The 18,296-nt window shown below is 35.0% G+C and overlaps 1 protein-coding gene across 1 annotated transcript in view; it reads right to left on the reverse strand.

Moving 5' to 3' along the window:
- The window catches only part of DDX46 (DEAD-box helicase 46), a 61,370-nt gene that overhangs the window by 33,498 nt on the left and 9,576 nt on the right, over nt 1–18,296 (reverse strand). Inside the window, exons 5-13 of the mRNA XM_060008822.1 lie at nt 17,896–18,061; nt 16,296–16,447; nt 15,121–15,234; nt 13,552–13,717; nt 12,715–12,835; nt 11,965–12,140; nt 10,910–11,031; nt 9,490–9,568; nt 7,610–7,692 (exon numbers count right to left, since the gene is read on the reverse strand). Coding sequence (XP_059864805.1) covers nt 7,610–7,692; nt 9,490–9,568; nt 10,910–11,031; nt 11,965–12,140; nt 12,715–12,835; nt 13,552–13,717; nt 15,121–15,234; nt 16,296–16,447; nt 17,896–18,061 — 1,179 coding nt within the window. The remainder of the gene's footprint in view (nt 1–7,609; nt 7,693–9,489; nt 9,569–10,909; nt 11,032–11,964; nt 12,141–12,714; nt 12,836–13,551; nt 13,718–15,120; nt 15,235–16,295; nt 16,448–17,895; nt 18,062–18,296) is intronic.

Consider the following 18,296-nt stretch of genomic DNA (forward strand, 5'->3'; position numbering starts at 1 on the left):
ACCCATATATATGCTGTCTACAAGAGACCCACTTCAGACCTAGAGACACATACAGATTGAAAGTGAGGGGATGGAAAAAGATATTCCATGCAAATGGAAATCAAAAGAAAGCTGGAGTAGCAATTCTCATATCAAACAAAATAGACTTTAAAATAAAGACTATTAGAAGAGACAAAGAAGGACACTACATAATGATCAAGGGATCGATCCAAGAAGAAGATATAACAATTGTAAATATTTATGCACCCAACACAGGAGCACCTCAATACATAAAGCAAATGCTAACAGCCATAAAAGGGGAAATCGACAGTAACACAGTCATAGTCGGGGACTTTAACACCCCACTTTCACCAATGGACAGATCATCCAAAATGAAAATAAATAAGGAAACACAAGCTTTAAATGATACGTTAAACAAGATGGACTCAATTGATATTTATAGGACATTCCATCCAAACACAACAGAATACACATTTTTCTCAAGTGCTCATGGAACATTCTCCAGGATATATCATATCTTGGGTCACAAATCAAGCCTTGGTAAATTTAAGAAAACTGAAATTGTATCAAGTATCTTTTCCGACCACAATGCTGTGAGACTAGATATCAATTACAGAAAAAGATCTGTAAAATATACAAACACACGGAGGCTAAACAATACACTACTTAGTAACGAAGTGATCACTGAAGAAATCAAAGAGGAAATCCAAAAATACCTAGAAACAAATGACAATGGAGACACGACGTCCCAAAATCTATGGGATGCAGCAAAAGCAGTTCTAAGAGGGAAGTTTAGAGCAATACAATCCTACCTTAAGAAACAGGAAACATCTCGAATAAACAACCTAACCTTGCACCTAAAGCAATTAGAGAAAGAAGAACAAAAAAACCCAAAGTTAGCAGAAGGAAAGAAATCATAAAGATCAGATCAGAAATAAATGAAAAAGAAATGAAGGAAATGATAGCAAAGATCAATAAAACTAAAAGCTGGTTCTTTGAGAAGATAAACAAAATTGATAAACCATTAGCCAGACTCATCAAGAAAAAAAGGAAGAAGACTCAAATCAATAGAATTAGAAATGAAAAAGAAGTAACAACTGACACTGCAGAAATAAAAAAGATCATGAGAGATTACTACAAGCAACTCTATGCCAATAAAATGGACAACCTGGAAGAAGTGGACAAATTCTTAGAAATGCACAACCTGCCAAGACTGAATCAGGAAGAAATAGAAAATATGAACAGACCAATCACAAGCCCTGAAATTGAAACTGTGATTAAAAATCTTCCAACAAGCAAAAGCCCAGGACCAGATGGCTTCACAGGTGAATTCTATCAAACATTTAGAGAAGAGCTAACACCTATCCTTCTCAAACTCTTCCAAAATAGAGCAGAGGGAGGAACACTCCCAAACTCATTCTACGAGGCCACCATCACCCTGATACCAAAACCAGAGAATGATGTCACAAAGAAAGAAAACTACAGGCCAATATCACTGATGAACATAGATGCAAAAATCCTCAACAAAATACTAGCAAACAGAATCCAACAGCATCATACACCATGATGAGGTGGGGTATATTCCAGGAATGCAAGGATTCTTCAGTATACGCAAATCAATCAATGTGATACACCATATTAACAAATTGAAGGAGAAAAACCATATGGTCATCTCAATAGATGCAGAGAAAGCTTTCAACAAAATTCAACACCCATTTATGATAAAAACCCTGCAGAAAGTAGGCATAGAGGGAACTTTCCTCAACATAATAAAGGCCATATATGACAAACCCACAGCCAACATCATCCTCAATGGTGAAACACTGAAAGCATTTCCACTAAGATCAGGAACAAGACAAGGTTACCCACTCTCACCACTCTTATTCAACATAGTTTTGGAAGTTTTAGCCACAGCAATCAGACAAGAAAAGGAAATAAAAGGAATCCAAATCAGAAAAGAAGAAGTAAAGCTGTCACTGTTTGCAGATGACATGATACTATACATAGAGAATCCTAAAGATGCTACCAGAAAACTACTAGAGCTAATCAATGAATATGGTAAAGTAGCAGGATACAAAATTAATGCACAGAAATCTCTGGCATTCCTATACACTGATGATGAAAAATCTGAAAGTGAAATCAAGAAAACACTCCCATTTACATTGCAACAAAAATAATAAAATATCTAGGAATAAACCTACTTAAGGAGACAAAAGACCTGTACGCAGAAAATTATAAGACACTGATGAAAGAAATTAAAGATGATACAAATAGATGGAGAGATATACCATGTTCTTGGATAGGAAAAATCAACACTGTGAAAATGACTCTACTACCCAAAGCAATCTACAGATTCAATGCAATCCCTATCAAACTACCACTGGCATTTTTCACAGAACTAGAACAAAAAATTTCACAATTTGTATGGAAACACAAAAGACCCGGAATAGCCAAAGCAATCTTGAGAACAAAAAATGAACTGAGTTGGGGGTATCAGGCTCCCTGACTTCAGACTATACTACAAAGCTGAAGTAATCAAGACAGTATGGTACTGGCACAAAAACAGAAAGATAGATAACTGGAACAGGATAGAAAGCCCAGAGATAAACCCAGGCACATATGGTCACCTTATCTTTGATAAAGGAGGCAGGAATGTACAGTGGCAAAAGGACAGCGTCTTCAATAAGTGGTGCTGGGAAAACTGGACAGGTACATGTAAAAGTATGAGATTAGAACACTCCCTAACACCATACACAAAAATAAGCTCAAAGTGGATTAAAGACCTAAATGTAAGGCCAGAAACTATCAAACTCTTAGAGGAAAACATAGGCAGAACACTCTATGACATAAATCACAGCAAGATCCTTTTTGACCCACCTCCTAGAGAAATGCAAATAAAAACAAAAATAAACAAATGGGACCTAATGAAACTTCAAAGCTTTTGCACAGCAAAGGAAACCATAAACAAGACCAAAAGACAACCCTCAGAATGGGAGAAAATATTTGCAAATGAAGCAACTGACAAAGGATTAATCTCCAAAATTTACAAGCAGCTCATGCAGCTCAATAACAAAAAAACAAACAACCCAATCCAAAAATGGGCAGAAGACCTAAACAGACATTTCTCCAAAGAAGATATACAGACTGACAACAAACACATGAAGAAATGCTCAACATCATTAATCATTAGAGAAATGCAAATCAAACCTACAATGAGATATCATCTCACACCAGCCAGAATGGCCATCATCAAAAAATCTAGAAACAATAAATGCTGGACAGGGTGTGGAGAAAAGGGAACACTCTTGCACTGCTGGTGGGAATGTGAATTGGTACAGCCACTATGGAGAACAGTATGGAGGTTCCTTAAAAAACTACAAATAGAACTACCATATGACCCAGCAATCCCACTACTGTGCATATACCCTGAGAAAAACATAATTCAAAAAGAGTCATGTACCAAAATGTTCATTGCAGCTCTATTTACAATAGCCAGAAGAGGGAAACAACCTAAGCGTCCATCATCGGATGAATGGATAAAGAAGATGTGGCACATATATACAATGGAATATTACTCAGCCATAAAAAGAAACGAAATTGAGCTATTTGTAATGAGGTGGATGGACCTAGAGTCTGTCATACAGAGTGAAGTAAGTCAGAAAGAGAAAGACAAATACCGTATGCTAACAGATATATATGGAATCTAAGAAAAAAGAAAAATGGTCATGTGGAACCTAGGGGCAAGATGGGAATAAAGACACAGACCTGATAGAGAATGGACTTGAGGATATGGGGAGGGGGAAGGGTAAGTTGGGACAAAGTGAGAGAGTGGCATGGACATATATACACTACCAAACGTAAAACAGATAGCTAGTGGGAAGCAACCGCATGGCACAGGGAGATCAGCTCGGTGCTTTGTGACCACCTAGAGGGGTGGGATGGGGGGATGGGAGGGAGGGAGACGCAAGAGGGAAGAGATATGGGGACATATGTATATGTATAACTGATTCACTTTGTTATAAAGCAGAAACTAACACACCATTGTAAAGCAATTATACTCCAATAAAGATGTAAAAAAAAAAGTGGCTTTCTTCTATTTGAGGCTTTCCTCGCCTAAAATAAATAAATAAATTACCATACAATCAGGAATTCTACTCCTAGGTAATCTATTCAAAATATACGAAGAAGTATGTCCATACAAACACTTGTATACAAATGTTCCTAGCAGCATTATTCCTAATCATGGAAATAATCCAAACGTTCATCAGCTGGCTAATGGAGAAACAAAATATGACATATATTCATATGACGGAATATTAATTACTGAGCAATTAAAGGAATAAAGTACTGACAAATGCTAGGACACCAATGGAGCTCAAACACATATGATAAGTGAAATAAATACAAGCTAGATGTATACTGTATGATTCTCCACCCCCTCCACCCCCAACAGCACGGCTTGCGGGATCTTAGTTCCCTGACCAGGGACTGAACCCGGACTACAGCAGTGAAAGCACCGAGTCCTAACCACTGGACCACTAGGGAACTCCCTGTAAGATTCCATTTATATGAAATGTCCAGAAAAGGCAAATCTTTTAAGATAGAAAGCAAATTAGTGGCTGCCTCGGGCTGAGGTGGAAATAGGAAATGAATGCAGACAGGCACAAGACATTTTTCTGGTGAAAGAAATCTTCTAAAACTGAATTGTGGTGATGGCTGAAAAAACCTGTATGTGTACTAAAACCCATTTTATTACACACTTTAACAAAGTGAGTTCTATGGTATATAATTAGACCTTAACAGAGCTCTTTTAAAAGTAAAAGATTATAATGACCTTATAAATTGATGAGTATTCCCTCTTTTTTATACTTTGAAATAAAGTATGATTAGGAACATAATTATTTACTCCTTGAATGTCTGGTACAACTTCCTAGTGAAAAATAGTCAGGAACTTGTGTTTTCCTTGTAGGAAAATTAAAAGTTGATTTCTTTAACAAATGTAAGACTATTTTAGTGTTCCTGAATCTGTTTAACCTAAAGCTTTCAAATGTACTGGCAAACACAGGAAAAAAAAAAAAAAAAGAAGCAAGAAGTGAGAAAGAGACTATGCAAGGAGATGAAAATTTCAAAAAACTATCAATATCCAGGGAAACTTAAGAAATTTCTGTATCTATGAGACAAGAACAGGATGCCATTTAAAATTAAAATTCAGAGAAAAGAAAAGAACATTTAGAAATTAAAACTATGAAAGCAGAATTTAAAAATTCAACAGAAAGGTTGAAAGCTGTGAGTTTAGGAAATCTCCTAGTACGGCAAAATGATAGAGATGCAAAATACTTAAGAAAAATTAGGAAAATGAAAGGATGAGTCCAAAAGGTCCAACATTCAAATAATAAGAGTTCCAGAAAACAAAGAGAAGGAAATTATCAAAAAGTAATTCAAGAAAATTTCTCAAAACGGAAGGATTTGAGTTTCTAGACGGAAAGAACACACGAAGTAGTCAGGACACTAGTTGAAGAAAACAAGCCTAAATGACATAGAACATTCAGATAAAGATCCAAAAAGTTTCAAGACAAAAAGTACAAATTAAATACAAAAGGTTAATAACTGAGTAACATTGAATTTCTCAAGAAAACCAATGGAGGGACTTCTCTGGTGGTCCAGTGGCTAAGACTCCACACTCCCAATGCAGAAGGCCCGGGTTCAATCCCTGGTCAGGGAACTAGACCCCACATGCCACAACTAAAGATCCCGTATGCCGAAACTAAGACCCAGCGCAGCCAAATAAATAAATATTTTTAAAAAAAGAAAAGAAAAGAAAGAAAAAGAAGAAAGAAAACCAATGGAGACAAAAAGAAATTCTGAGGGAAAATAATCCTCACCTCATATCTGGCTAAATGTCAAATAAACGTGAGGGTAGACCAAAGACTTTCCAGACATGCAAAGACTCAAAGAATGTACCTCAAGCACTTTCTACTGAAAAAGCAGTCCATAAACAAAGGAATACACCAAGAAAAAGCCATGAGATCAATTTCTGGTTAAAAATGAAAGACTGAACACATGCATCTATTTTTACACCCTCCAGAACGACAAAACATTATAAAAAGATTTTTTAAAATTCACAATGATATGACTCAAAACAAAAGCAACTAATCAGGACAGAGTTTTGGTGAGGGGGCATGAAAATGTTCTGATATTGGATAGTGGTGATGGTTGTAAAGTTCCAGGAATACAATAAAAACCACTGAACTGACTGGGAAAGGGCACCAAGCTCCATATTCCACCTGACTTCTTCAACTCCCTCTACTCTCTTTCTACAAATGGACCTGCTGTCTCTACTAGAACACATAATTAAAAAGCATATTCAATATCTCCCTCCTACAAAGTAACCTGTTTAATCTCCCCAAAATGCTTATCCAGTCCTTTTTCACATTACGCTCAGATCAAGCTCCCTATAGCTTCCCCACTATCCCAGTCCTACTTGTTGGGACCCAAAGGATAAATTTAATGCTTCTTTCATGTGATAGACTTTATTCAAAGAGTTAAAGGATGCTACCAAATCCCCTACTTCAAGCTAAATATTCCTCATTCCTTTAACTGTTTCTCGGCTCAGGTATTACCATAGTCCTGTTTATTCTTATATGCTCCTCTGTATCTCATTTAGAATGTGGTCCCTAAATCTAAACACAATACATGCATTATCATATGACAGGTAATACATTTTTGGAGAATACATGAATAAACGGAAAAGAATGAACACTTTAACCATATCCCTTTCCAATATTCCATTTCTATTACTGCAGTGATTTAAAAGCATTTTTTTGGCATCCATAGCCCATTGACTACTCATACAGCTCCTCTTGCTAAGAAAAATTTCTACCACCTTTTAAAAAATTAATTAATTAATTATTTACTTATTGACTGGTTGATTGACTGATTGATTGCTGCGCCAGGTCTTAGTTGTGGCATGCCGGCTCTTAGTTGCAGCATGCATGCGGGATCTTGTTCCCCAACCAGGGATCGAACCTGGACACCATGCATTGGAAGCATGGAGTCTTACCCACTGGACCACCAGGGAATCCCCTCTACCACCTTTTAACATGTTTTTCTTTAGGCTTTTTTTTGTGTGTGTGTAGCCTTTAGGCTTTTATCACTATAATTTTGTATTGAACAAAACTGCACACATGAAGAATATAAAATCTAAGCTAGACAAATGCTTTGGGCCTTAGTTTTTACATCTGGAGAATGTAAACAACCTGTGCTATCTAGCTCATGAGGTAGTGAAAAGCATGAATTAAAGCAATTTATTTGGAAGTACAATGAAAACTATAAAATATGAAAGCTTAAGTTTCTATTAGGACTCCACTTCTAATTTTACCAATGATGGTTTTAGATGGCTTAGGAAAGCCTGCACAAATACCTCCTGAACAAGTTTAATGAAGAATCCAAAACATAAATATCTACTTCAATTCCCTATGTCCTCAATCCACTGTATCACCACACAACAGAAATGTGTGTGAGCATTTCAGAAACCATACAAATATTTCATGCTCATGGCAGTTACAAGGTTTACTTTATAGTTCAAAACACTAAGAAATTTAATAAATACCTGTGGTTCAAAACCCATGTCAAACATTCTGTCTGCTTCATCTAAAACAACATAAGTCACTCTTCGAAGATTTGTAACCCGACCTAACATGAGGAAAAAAAATAAAGACAAAAAGAAAACTAAAAATCAGTCACAATTCATTTTATGACTACCAAAATCTTTAAAAAACTGTAAAGGGAACTAAAATGCCTGACTTAACCAGAGGGGTGAGTTAGGTATCTTTAAACAGTGAAAAGAAATTTTGGTTTACAATATCTTATCTACTGGCAAATACTTTCTGACAATGGGTATATGAGGCCCTTTATTTTGTCAAACTCGTCTCTTGCATACCATCATAGGGCCTGAAGAACCTGTAAAATTCAGAAAACAGCCCTCTCCAAAACACATCATAAAACTAAGACTGAGATGGAGCATCGAGCCACATCAGCCATTATCTGACAGCATCACCTAGGAAAAAACATATTAGAGATTACAGCGTATGTGTGGAAAGCAAGTTCCAGTGCTAACTATTTCAGACGCAGAAAATCTCTCTTTACAATACTTTATGTAGTACATAACCTACTTATATACAGTTAGAAGCTTCTAACGGGCATGTCAAAACATAAATAAGAAGCTATTCAATATCACTAGGTAACTAACATATTACACAAAAATTTTAAAAATCAATGTATTACATAGATACATTTTTCTATACAAAGATACAAATCCTATTTTACACAGTGCTCCCACTGGTTTAAATAAATGCAACTGGCTTCTTAGCCAGAAAAAACTAAATACATAGACAGGAAACCCTTTCTAAAGGATTAACACAAGCATTTCTATCAATTGTTGATTCAATCACCTGGCAAAAACATGTATAAAACAGTTATTAAATATAAACCAAAAGGACAGATAAAGGGAAAAGATAAAATTAATCAAGATGAATTTCAGGAGGAGACAATCAATGCAGCATTGAGAAAAAACAAGGAATTATTTCATTAGCATTCAACCCAAAACTTTTCATATGCTATACAAGCACAATGACTTATCAATACCAATGTCACTTTACCAACTTCATGTAGAATTAGAATTAAGAGTACACAGAAATCCAAGCAAAATGCTATTAGAAACATGCATTACTCAAAGTTTTAAATACTCTATGATATATATATACTGAATACTACAATGGAAACGTTTGAAAGCATTTTCTTCAAAAAACAGAAATGTGCCAAAATAAATGCTTTCTAATATTTAAGTATTTCATACTAACATGTGCAGCCCCAATTAGTTTTGCAAGATTGGGAACAGCATTAAATTACCTACCTTTGATGGTTTAAGTCTCGGAAGCCCAGTTCTATAAATCTTGAAGGGCCTTTCTCCACAGAAGTTAAATAATGTCAACAGTTTAGTAACAGTTTTGATAGGGAATAATTTAACAAAGCACAATATTTGAGCTAAAAACATGCAAATTTACAAAAGATAAATTTTCTTGAAGCTGCAAGATCTTAACTTATCTAGTATTGTAAGAAAGTACTAGCTCCTATGGAGAAAATGTCTAAATTGTACAATTAAAAAGAAATAGTCCCCCACCCTTTTAGAAGCAAAGCTAGGCCAAAATTGAATTAAGAATCCATGTTAAGTGCTAAAAAAAAAAAAAAAAATCAGATGGAGTAGTTGTGAAAAAAAATTTTTTTAATTAAATTGCAAAAATATTATGAATACTTGCAACAAAAGCTTGTTACAATACAAATTTCAAGATATTACAGCTTCAAGAAGAAATGTAGAAACCTTTGGTGGTTTCTTGTTTCTGCTTTAACAAAAATGTACAGAATTCAAAAAGGAGAAAAGAGAACAAAAAAACGAACAACAACAACAAAAAAACCCCAACACCCCTGACTTACCACTGTTAGCTGCTAACATGTCAATCATTCGACCAGGTGTGCAAACAATAATTTCAGCACCTCTTTTCAGCTCAGCAATCTAATAAGAAAAGATGAAATTTTATAGTGTATTTATCACTAATGCTTCTTTACAAACTTGAAAATACTGACTGAGGTCCTTGCAGAGCTCCATAACATAAGACAGCCAGGTCTGATTAGAAGACACCAAACCCTCCTGCTTAATTCTTTGGAATGCTGGAGCACTAATAAAGGAATAGGAAGCAGCAGAAAGACCACATGATGCTGTAACTTTGAAATCAATGAAAACCACAGGTTTTTACCAATTTTAATTTGACACAACTCCTCAAAACCAAGAAAGGAATATGAGAGAGCAGTAAATAAAGAATTTGATAGATCAATGTTTTTCAAATTGAGATTTGTTTCCATTAGTGAATCACAAAATCAGTAAGTCACAACCTGCATTTTAAAAATGAAATAGAATGGAAAACACTAGACTTTGTTAGACATTATAAAACTTTGTTTGACTTCTATATAAATATGCATGCATGTACCACCTTATTTTGTAACTGTATTTACTACAGGCTATGGCCAAAAAAACTGACACAGATAAACTTAGAAAACTAAGTTCAAGCGTTTAAAATAGCATTGGGATAACAGAAGCAAATATTCCCAAGATGTGCCTAAAATCTGAGAAGTCCTGGTGGTTTGGGGGTTAAATATGTTCAGAAAATGCCACTTAATTTATCCCATTTTTTTCTAGCATCACAATATACATTAGCTTATTAACAACTAACAAGTCTTGCAGAAAAGAAAATTTTAACTTTACATAGTCCAACATTTCCAAAACTTATTTGACCACAGAACCCAGTATTTTTCCTTCTTCTAGTTAAAGCAAAATATCTGATGACTAGCATTCTTTAGAAGACACATGGAGAAATGCCAATCTAAAGAGAGTGAATGAAGGTATGTTTAAATAATTCTCACTAAAATCATTTAAGAATGCAGATGAAACTCTGATATTAATACATCCCACTCAAAACCACCTTTTAAAGATGTCATTTAGATTAGAGAAAATAAATGTTGGTCCAGGAATCGTAAGACCTAGATTCTAGGACAAAGTCTTACTAAGCTAAAGACTTTGGTCAACTTAACCTTTCTGAACATCTGTAAAATGGAAAAAATAATCTGCTTCCTTGAGCGGGGAAAGACAAGCATGGGAAAGCTAAGATACGAAAATGACTCAAAAATTCTAAAATATAACTTTAACATAATTCATTCTTACTATTATTTTCACACCTCATTTTAAAGATTTTAGAAGCAATCAATACAGAAAACACTAAAGCAAAAAATCACTTTTACATTATTAAGTCATTCAATTTTTAAAAAGACTGCAAAAACTGAATGTTCCTTTTATAACTACCTGCTCACTGATTCCTGTTCCTCCATAAACACAGACCACTCTAAGGCCCAAGGTCTTCGAAAACTTCTTACATTCTTTAGTAATTTGTAAAGCCAGTTCTCGAGTTGGAGTCATGATGACAGCTGAAAAGATAAATGTCAAAAGCCTAACCACCAAAATTCTTGAGAGGCTAAGATTTATAGTGTTAAATTTAACCTCTGCAATCAAGTTCAGATCATAGTCTAAATTTTGTTTTAATTTGTTTTATGCACCTTTGAAAATCCTATTTCAAAAGTTTTGTAATAGCAGAGATTGTGGTGAAGGATAATTTTAAGAAGGTTTTAAGAACATGCTATAGGAAGATAAATGAGAGTTAAATACCTTACTCAACCATCAGGAAAATACTTGGTTGAAAAGAATGCAAATCATTCTCAACTGCAAATCACAGAGCAAAGATAATCAAGTGACTCACTGTGCTGAAGAGCCATGCCGTGGCTTCCGGAAACAACCTTGGTCTGAGGGGCACAGACAGAGGAGAAATATACTGTGCCCTCTGTTGCCAAGAGAGGAGTTGAACAACTTTCCAAAACCCTACTCAAATTTGGAGAAGAGATCTCTGCCAAATGAATCAAGAAAACTGAATCTAAAGACCTAATCCTGAATGAAATGTTGGCACTACAGCCTTTTAAGGCCGAAAAAAGAAAGAAAAGAAAAATACACTTCCCTACAGTCTTCTATGTTGAGTTGATAGATCCACTGATACGGGCTAAGAACAAACCTCAACATAAATAAACAGATAGATGCACGAGGAGTCTACCTGCCGAGTCAGAGTTTAAAAACTGAGCTGTGCCAGGAGAGGCTGTTTTTGTACTTCTGAGATGTCACTCCAGAGCTCTGAAGATTCTCACTCCACCTGCTGGTAAGGGGAAATCAGCCCCAAAGTGCCAAATTTATAAAGGAAATGTACATAAAGACATCTTTATTGTTATAATTAACATTACAAAGCATCAGGTCTTTCTGATTAACGGACAACGAAGTTGTTAACTGAAAAAATAGTTTAATGAAAGGAATTGTACCTATTGGCCCCTCTCCTTCTTCTAATGACCTCTGATCCATGATGTGTCTAAACATAGGCAACAGAAAGGCAATGGTCTTTCCACTTCCTGTCTTGGCAATACCAATCAAATCTCGTCCAGACATTATAGCAGGAATCGCCTGGGTTTGGATTGGCGTAGGCTTTTCATAACCATGCCTTAAAAAGCAAACCAAAGGAAGACAAGGTAAGAACTGTGATCTCTGGGTCCCTCAAACTGTAAATAAAAGTTTTCCAAAATGTATATCCATACAATGAAAAGGAATGAAGTACTGAGACATTCTACATCATGGATGATGTAGAAATATTTGAAAATACTACGCTAATTGAAAGAAGCCAGTCACAAAAGACTATATTAGTATGATCTTATTTATATGAAATGTCCAGAATAGAAAAATCTATAAAAATAGTAGATGAGAGGTTGCCTAATGTGGAGGAGAAAGGAGAAAACTGACTACTAATGGATCCAGGCCTCTTTCAGGGATAATGAAAATATTCTAAAATTAGATTACGGTAATGACTGCACAACTCCATAAATATACTAAAAATCATCAAATTGTAAACTTAAAGGGTAAATTTTATGGTATGTAAATTATATCTCAATAAAGCTGTTTAAGAAAAAATAATCAAGTTTTCCCATTAGAGTAAAAATGTAAGCAGAGGAATTATTTGCGTAAAGGGCTATTTTTAGTAGCAAGATATTGAAAAATGTGGACAACTACCGAACACTTACTTTTTGAGAGAATTTAAGATCTTCATAGAAATCCCACACTGAACCCAAGATTTAATTGGTTTGGGGCAACCTTTTCCCTTGACAATAATGCCCTCCATTTCCAACCGAAATACATTCACTTCTACAAAACAAAATCCAGATTAAAAACTCTTAAATATTGTTCTAATAGTGCCTTCTACTTTTCAGTGAGGCATGGTAAGATTAAAAATTTTCAATTCTTTTCTAGTGTTCCTGAAGATAATTCCATAGAAAAGCTACGTGACAAAGCACTGAACAGCTCAGAGAGACAACTAAAGCGATTACTGTTGCAACCAATTAGGAACAAAAGAAACACTCCAATTTCTACAATTTGGCTTTTATTTTGACTTAAATTGTACCAGCAATAAAAGAACAATGATTGACAAGTAATACAACCACTTGTTCTTTAAGCAAGGGTTGCCCAGATTATCCTTATTCTATCAATATCACACAGATTCACATTGGTTCCTAACTCTCAAATATCAGAAAAGATTAACAATATTTTATTTGCTAACTTCACATGAAGAGTATTTTCGATGCTAAAAATCTCAACTACATGAGCCAAACTAATTTTTCCTCATTTTTTTTAATGTTTCCAAAAACACACTAATTCCTCACTGCTCCAAATCTTTGCGGATGTTGTCCTACCCTCTAGAATGACTTCTCGCCTTCTAGTTCCCTCTCATTTCTCCAGGTAAGCCAGGCAAATTCCTCCTACTCATGCATCAACTCACAGGCCTATCAACATTCCTCTCAGGCAAGGTGAAGTGTACTCCCTCTGTTCCCACAATAACCAATAAATGAATAAAAAAATTCTACCCTCTTGAGACATTTTTGCCAGTTCTGGAACTTCAACATAAAAGTTTTTTCTGAATTGTTCATATTCAATTTTTCCATGATCCACTGGTTCTAGAAGCTTTCTCTGCTTTGTCTGATAACCTGTAAGGGCAGTCTGAAGATCAACTTCTTCCTCCTCTGAAGAATACTATAATTAAAAAAGAAAAATTAAGAGCTAAATCCATTACTACTTTCTCCTATGGGAAGAAATATTCCTAGTTTTAAAGATCCTCCTCTCCTAGAAAATATTCTTTGGCTTTTACTTTATTTTCTGAATTTTCCAACTTAGTTTATTTTTTCTTTGCCCTTATAGAAAGCTATAATAACAATATAAAGCTAAAATAAAAAAATAATTTTAACACGGCTTTAATAAAGTTTTCCTATAGTTTTCTCTATATAAATCTTTACAATGAGTGCTAATAGGAAAAAAAAGTTTAATTTATTCCGTCACTTCATTTCTTCTCTCCCTATTCTATGTCTGGGATGAGCTGATGAGGGACAAGCGGGAATCAAAAAGTGGGCATACACTTGTGCAGCAACACGGATGAACCTAGAGAATATCATACTATGTGAATTTAGTCAGACAGAGAAAGACAAATATTATATGAGATCACTTATACGTGGAATCTAAAAAATAATACAAATGAATTTATTTGCGAAACAGAAACAGACGCAGAAAACAAACTTAGGGCTATCAAAGGGGAAAGGGGAAGGGGAGGGATAAATTAGGAGTATGGGATTAACAGACACAAACTGCTATACATAAAATAAACAACAAGGATTCACTGTATATAGCACAGGGAACTATATGCAATATCATGTAACAACCGAAAATGGAAAAGAATCTAAAAAAAAAAAAAAATATATATATATATATATATATACACGTGTATATATGTATATGTTTGTGTATATGTATATATATATATGTATATATACCTATAGACAGATATATATATCTGAATCACTTTGCTGTATACCTGAAACTAACACTGTATTATAAATCAACTATACTTCAATTAAAAAAAAAAAGTGGGCATACAGCAAGAGGTCAAAGATGTTAGAATGTTCTACCAATTTGAATATGCGGCTACAATACTGTTGAGAATTGCAAGAATTTCTCCTAAGAGTAACTGAAAAGCACACTTCCATCAATGCTTTCTTATAAATACTTCTAGGACAGTATCGCAAACAAAGTCAAAAATGAATGAAGGGGGCTTCCCTGGTGGCGCAGTGGTTGAGAGCCCATCTGCCAATGCAGGGGACACGGGTTCGAGCTCTGGTCCGGGAGGATCACACATGCTGCGGAGCAACTAAGCCCATGTGCCACAACTACTGAGCCTGTGCTCTAGAGCCTGCGTGCCACAACTCCTGAGGCCTGGGCGCCTAGAGCCCATGCTCTGCAGCAAGAGAAGCCACTGTAATGAGAGGCCCATGCACCGCAGCGGGGAGTAGCCCCCACTCACCACAACCAGAGAAGGCCCGCACACAGCAACGAAGACCCAACGCAGCCATAAATAAATAAATAAATAAAAATTAATGAATAATTACCTCCATGGCATCCTGGTCATTCTCCATTAGCTCACCTTTCTTCTTATCAGAATCTACGACTGCTTTTTTGGTTGTGACAACAGTGACAACTTTTGTGACTGTTGGCCCAGACTTCTAAAAAAAGAATATAAAACGTAAAGTTGAAACACAAATTATACACCAAATGAAACACAATGATAACTGTCACAATTTATAATTTGAATTAACTTAGTTGTTAGTGACAACCTAATGAAAAAACAAAAAGTGGTCTGCCTTCTCCTTACTGACTTGCTTGAATTTAAAAATGTAGGTACTTCCCTGGTGGTCCAGTGGTTAAGAATCTGCCTTCCAATGCAGGGGATGTGGGTTTGATCCCTGGTCGGGGAACTAAGATCCCACATGCCGCAACTACTGAGCCCGCACGCCACAACTAGAGAAGCCCACAACGCCGCAACTAGAGAAGCCCACACGCCGCAACGAAGATCCTGCATGCCGCAACTAAGACCCGATGCAACCAAATAAATATTTAAAAAAAATTTTTTTTAAATGTAATACAATTGCATTATATTTTGTAACACATTAATAATATAGGTAATGCAGTATATAATATATAATTTTATATAATATTATGTAATATAATTTATTTTAAAAATACTACTAAATGGTACTTTTCACTCATTCAACAAGCCAAATACTATTCTGGGACCTTAGGATAAATCAATAAACAAGACAGGTACGGTAAAGATCACTGCTCTTGGGACGGTTTTAGAAGAAGGAATAAACACAACAAAAAATTAATTTATATACTTTTTCAAAAGGTAATAAATGCTATTAAGAAAAAGAAAAACTAGAGTAAAGAGGATCAGGAGCATAAAAGATGGGAGTGCTGGAGAAGGACCTATTCAGGGCTTACTGAAGAGGACCTACTGAAGAGGACCTACTGAGAAGGCAACAAGTAAGAAAAAATACTAAACAAAGATGATGGCAGTTAACAGTGACTTCTAAAAGAACATTTGCAGTTAAAATTCACGAGTATCTCTGCTATTTAGAAAAGCATTGACACTTCTGAGATGGGGAAGGAAACAAAATCATTAACTTTATAAAGCCATGCATGTCAGCAGTAGGTCAATGCACCAGTGAATTCAAGTTACCCAATTAGGAATGTAAATCTCTAAAAATAGGAGAAAATTCCATACCTTTTCATTTCCCCCACCACCTTTCACACTTCTCATATTAAACTTTTTTACTTCCTCTTTCACTTCTTCCATGTAAGCATCTAATGGATCTAACTCCTCACCCTCCATTTCATTTCCTTCCTTTTCAGCCTCTGCAGGATCATCTTCATCATCTAAAATATCAGAACACACTTTCTTTGAATTTGTGTTTCAAAAGGAAATACTTCACAATGAGACCACACCCCCCCCCCAATTAAAGCCTTTTCTCTTACTACCCAAACACCTTCCTTACCAATTAACACAGGCACAACGCAGTTCAAATACTCACACTGGCAAGGTTTTAAATCCAGCAGGTATTAGTTTTGAATAATACTAATAAAAGAAATAAATTATAAATTATTAAACTGAAAAGAGGAAGAAAGACTAATATGTCTAAAAAATGGATCTCCAGTATTGTTTTACAACTACACTAGCAGAAGCAGAACTAAAAACTCTGTCTGCTAAAATGGTATGTTTATTTCTTGCAATTATCTTTCTTTAAATGACACAAAGAAAAAATAATAGCACATTCTTAATTAAAGACAATCTAATGTTTTTTACATAACTAAGATATCATCATCACTTAAAGGTATAATCCATTCATCTATTTAGTTCAACTTTCACAGAAAATGAAAAATTCACAGGAATTTTCACAGAAAATGGAGGAAAATTCCCTTTTCCTATAATATCTCACACTCTTCCACTTTACTAAAATCTTAAACATCAATATCAGATGTGGAGGGGAAATGTTTCTCTTATAATTTATGAAAAAATCAGAGGGACTTGAAAACATGCCCTTAACTTACCCTCATTACTAACATTGGAAGTAAAAAATTAAAGAGGTATTTACTGACTATGCCCATAAGCACGTAACTCTCCACTCTAAGGTAAAATCAGTGATCCTTACCAAACACTACTATACAATTTTAAAATTTAATGTAAACATTAAAAGGGGCGTTTAAAAATCTCAAAATGAAACTAGTGATTCTACTTCTAGGTATATACCCAAAAGAACTGAAAGTTGGGACCCAATCAGATACTTGCACACCAATTCTCACAGAAGCATTATTCACAATACCCAAAAGACGGAAACTTATATATGCAGCAACAGATGAATAGGTAAACAAAATGCAGTATATATGTACCATGTAATACTATCCAGCCTTAAAAAAGAAGGAAATTCTGAGACATGCTACAACATGGATGAAACTTGAAGACACTTTGCTAAGTGAAATAAGCCAGACACAAAAAGACAAATATTGTATGATTCCACTTATATGAGGTACCTAAAATAGGCAATTCACAGAATCAGAAAGTGGATTTGAAGTTACCAGAAATGGGGGGGAGGGGGACAGGATGGAGAATTATTGTTGAATGAGATACAGAGTTTTTGTTTAGTTCTGGAAATGGACAGTGGTGAAGGTTGCACAAATGTGCTTAATTGTCACTGAATTGTACACTTAAAAATGGTTAAAATAGTAAACATTATGTTTTTCCACAATAAAAATGGCCTATTACTCATAATTCTAGAATATTCTACATGAATTGTTATATAGTCTATTAGTCTAACAAATCAATATACCATCATCATCTTCTAAACTCCACTTTTTCCCTTGTTTCATCTCTTCAATTTCCTTTTTCAGTTCCCCTATGTTTTCCATGGCCTTTTTACGTTGTTCTTCCCGCCATTTCTCTACCCTTTCTTTTCGCTTTCTCATTTCTTCTTCTAGCTTATTCTGGTCAAAGTTCTTAGGGGAAAAAAAAGAGAAATAGAGAGAGGGAAATAAGGATCAACAATTTTACTCCAAGTGACATTCCAGATAAATTCTCCAAAGTACAAAAAAAGGAAAAATAGATGTACACAAAACTCCTGAAAATAGATGTACACAAAACTCCTAAATTTAGACCAGATTTAGATCATACATCTTTTAAATATATTCAGGAATAAACTAGCAAAATGAAATCACAATAAAAAGCATCTTC

Source organism: Delphinus delphis, chromosome 3 (assembly GCF_949987515.2).
Source record: "Delphinus delphis chromosome 3, mDelDel1.2, whole genome shotgun sequence".
Taxonomy (NCBI): Eukaryota; Metazoa; Chordata; class Mammalia; order Artiodactyla; family Delphinidae; genus Delphinus; species Delphinus delphis.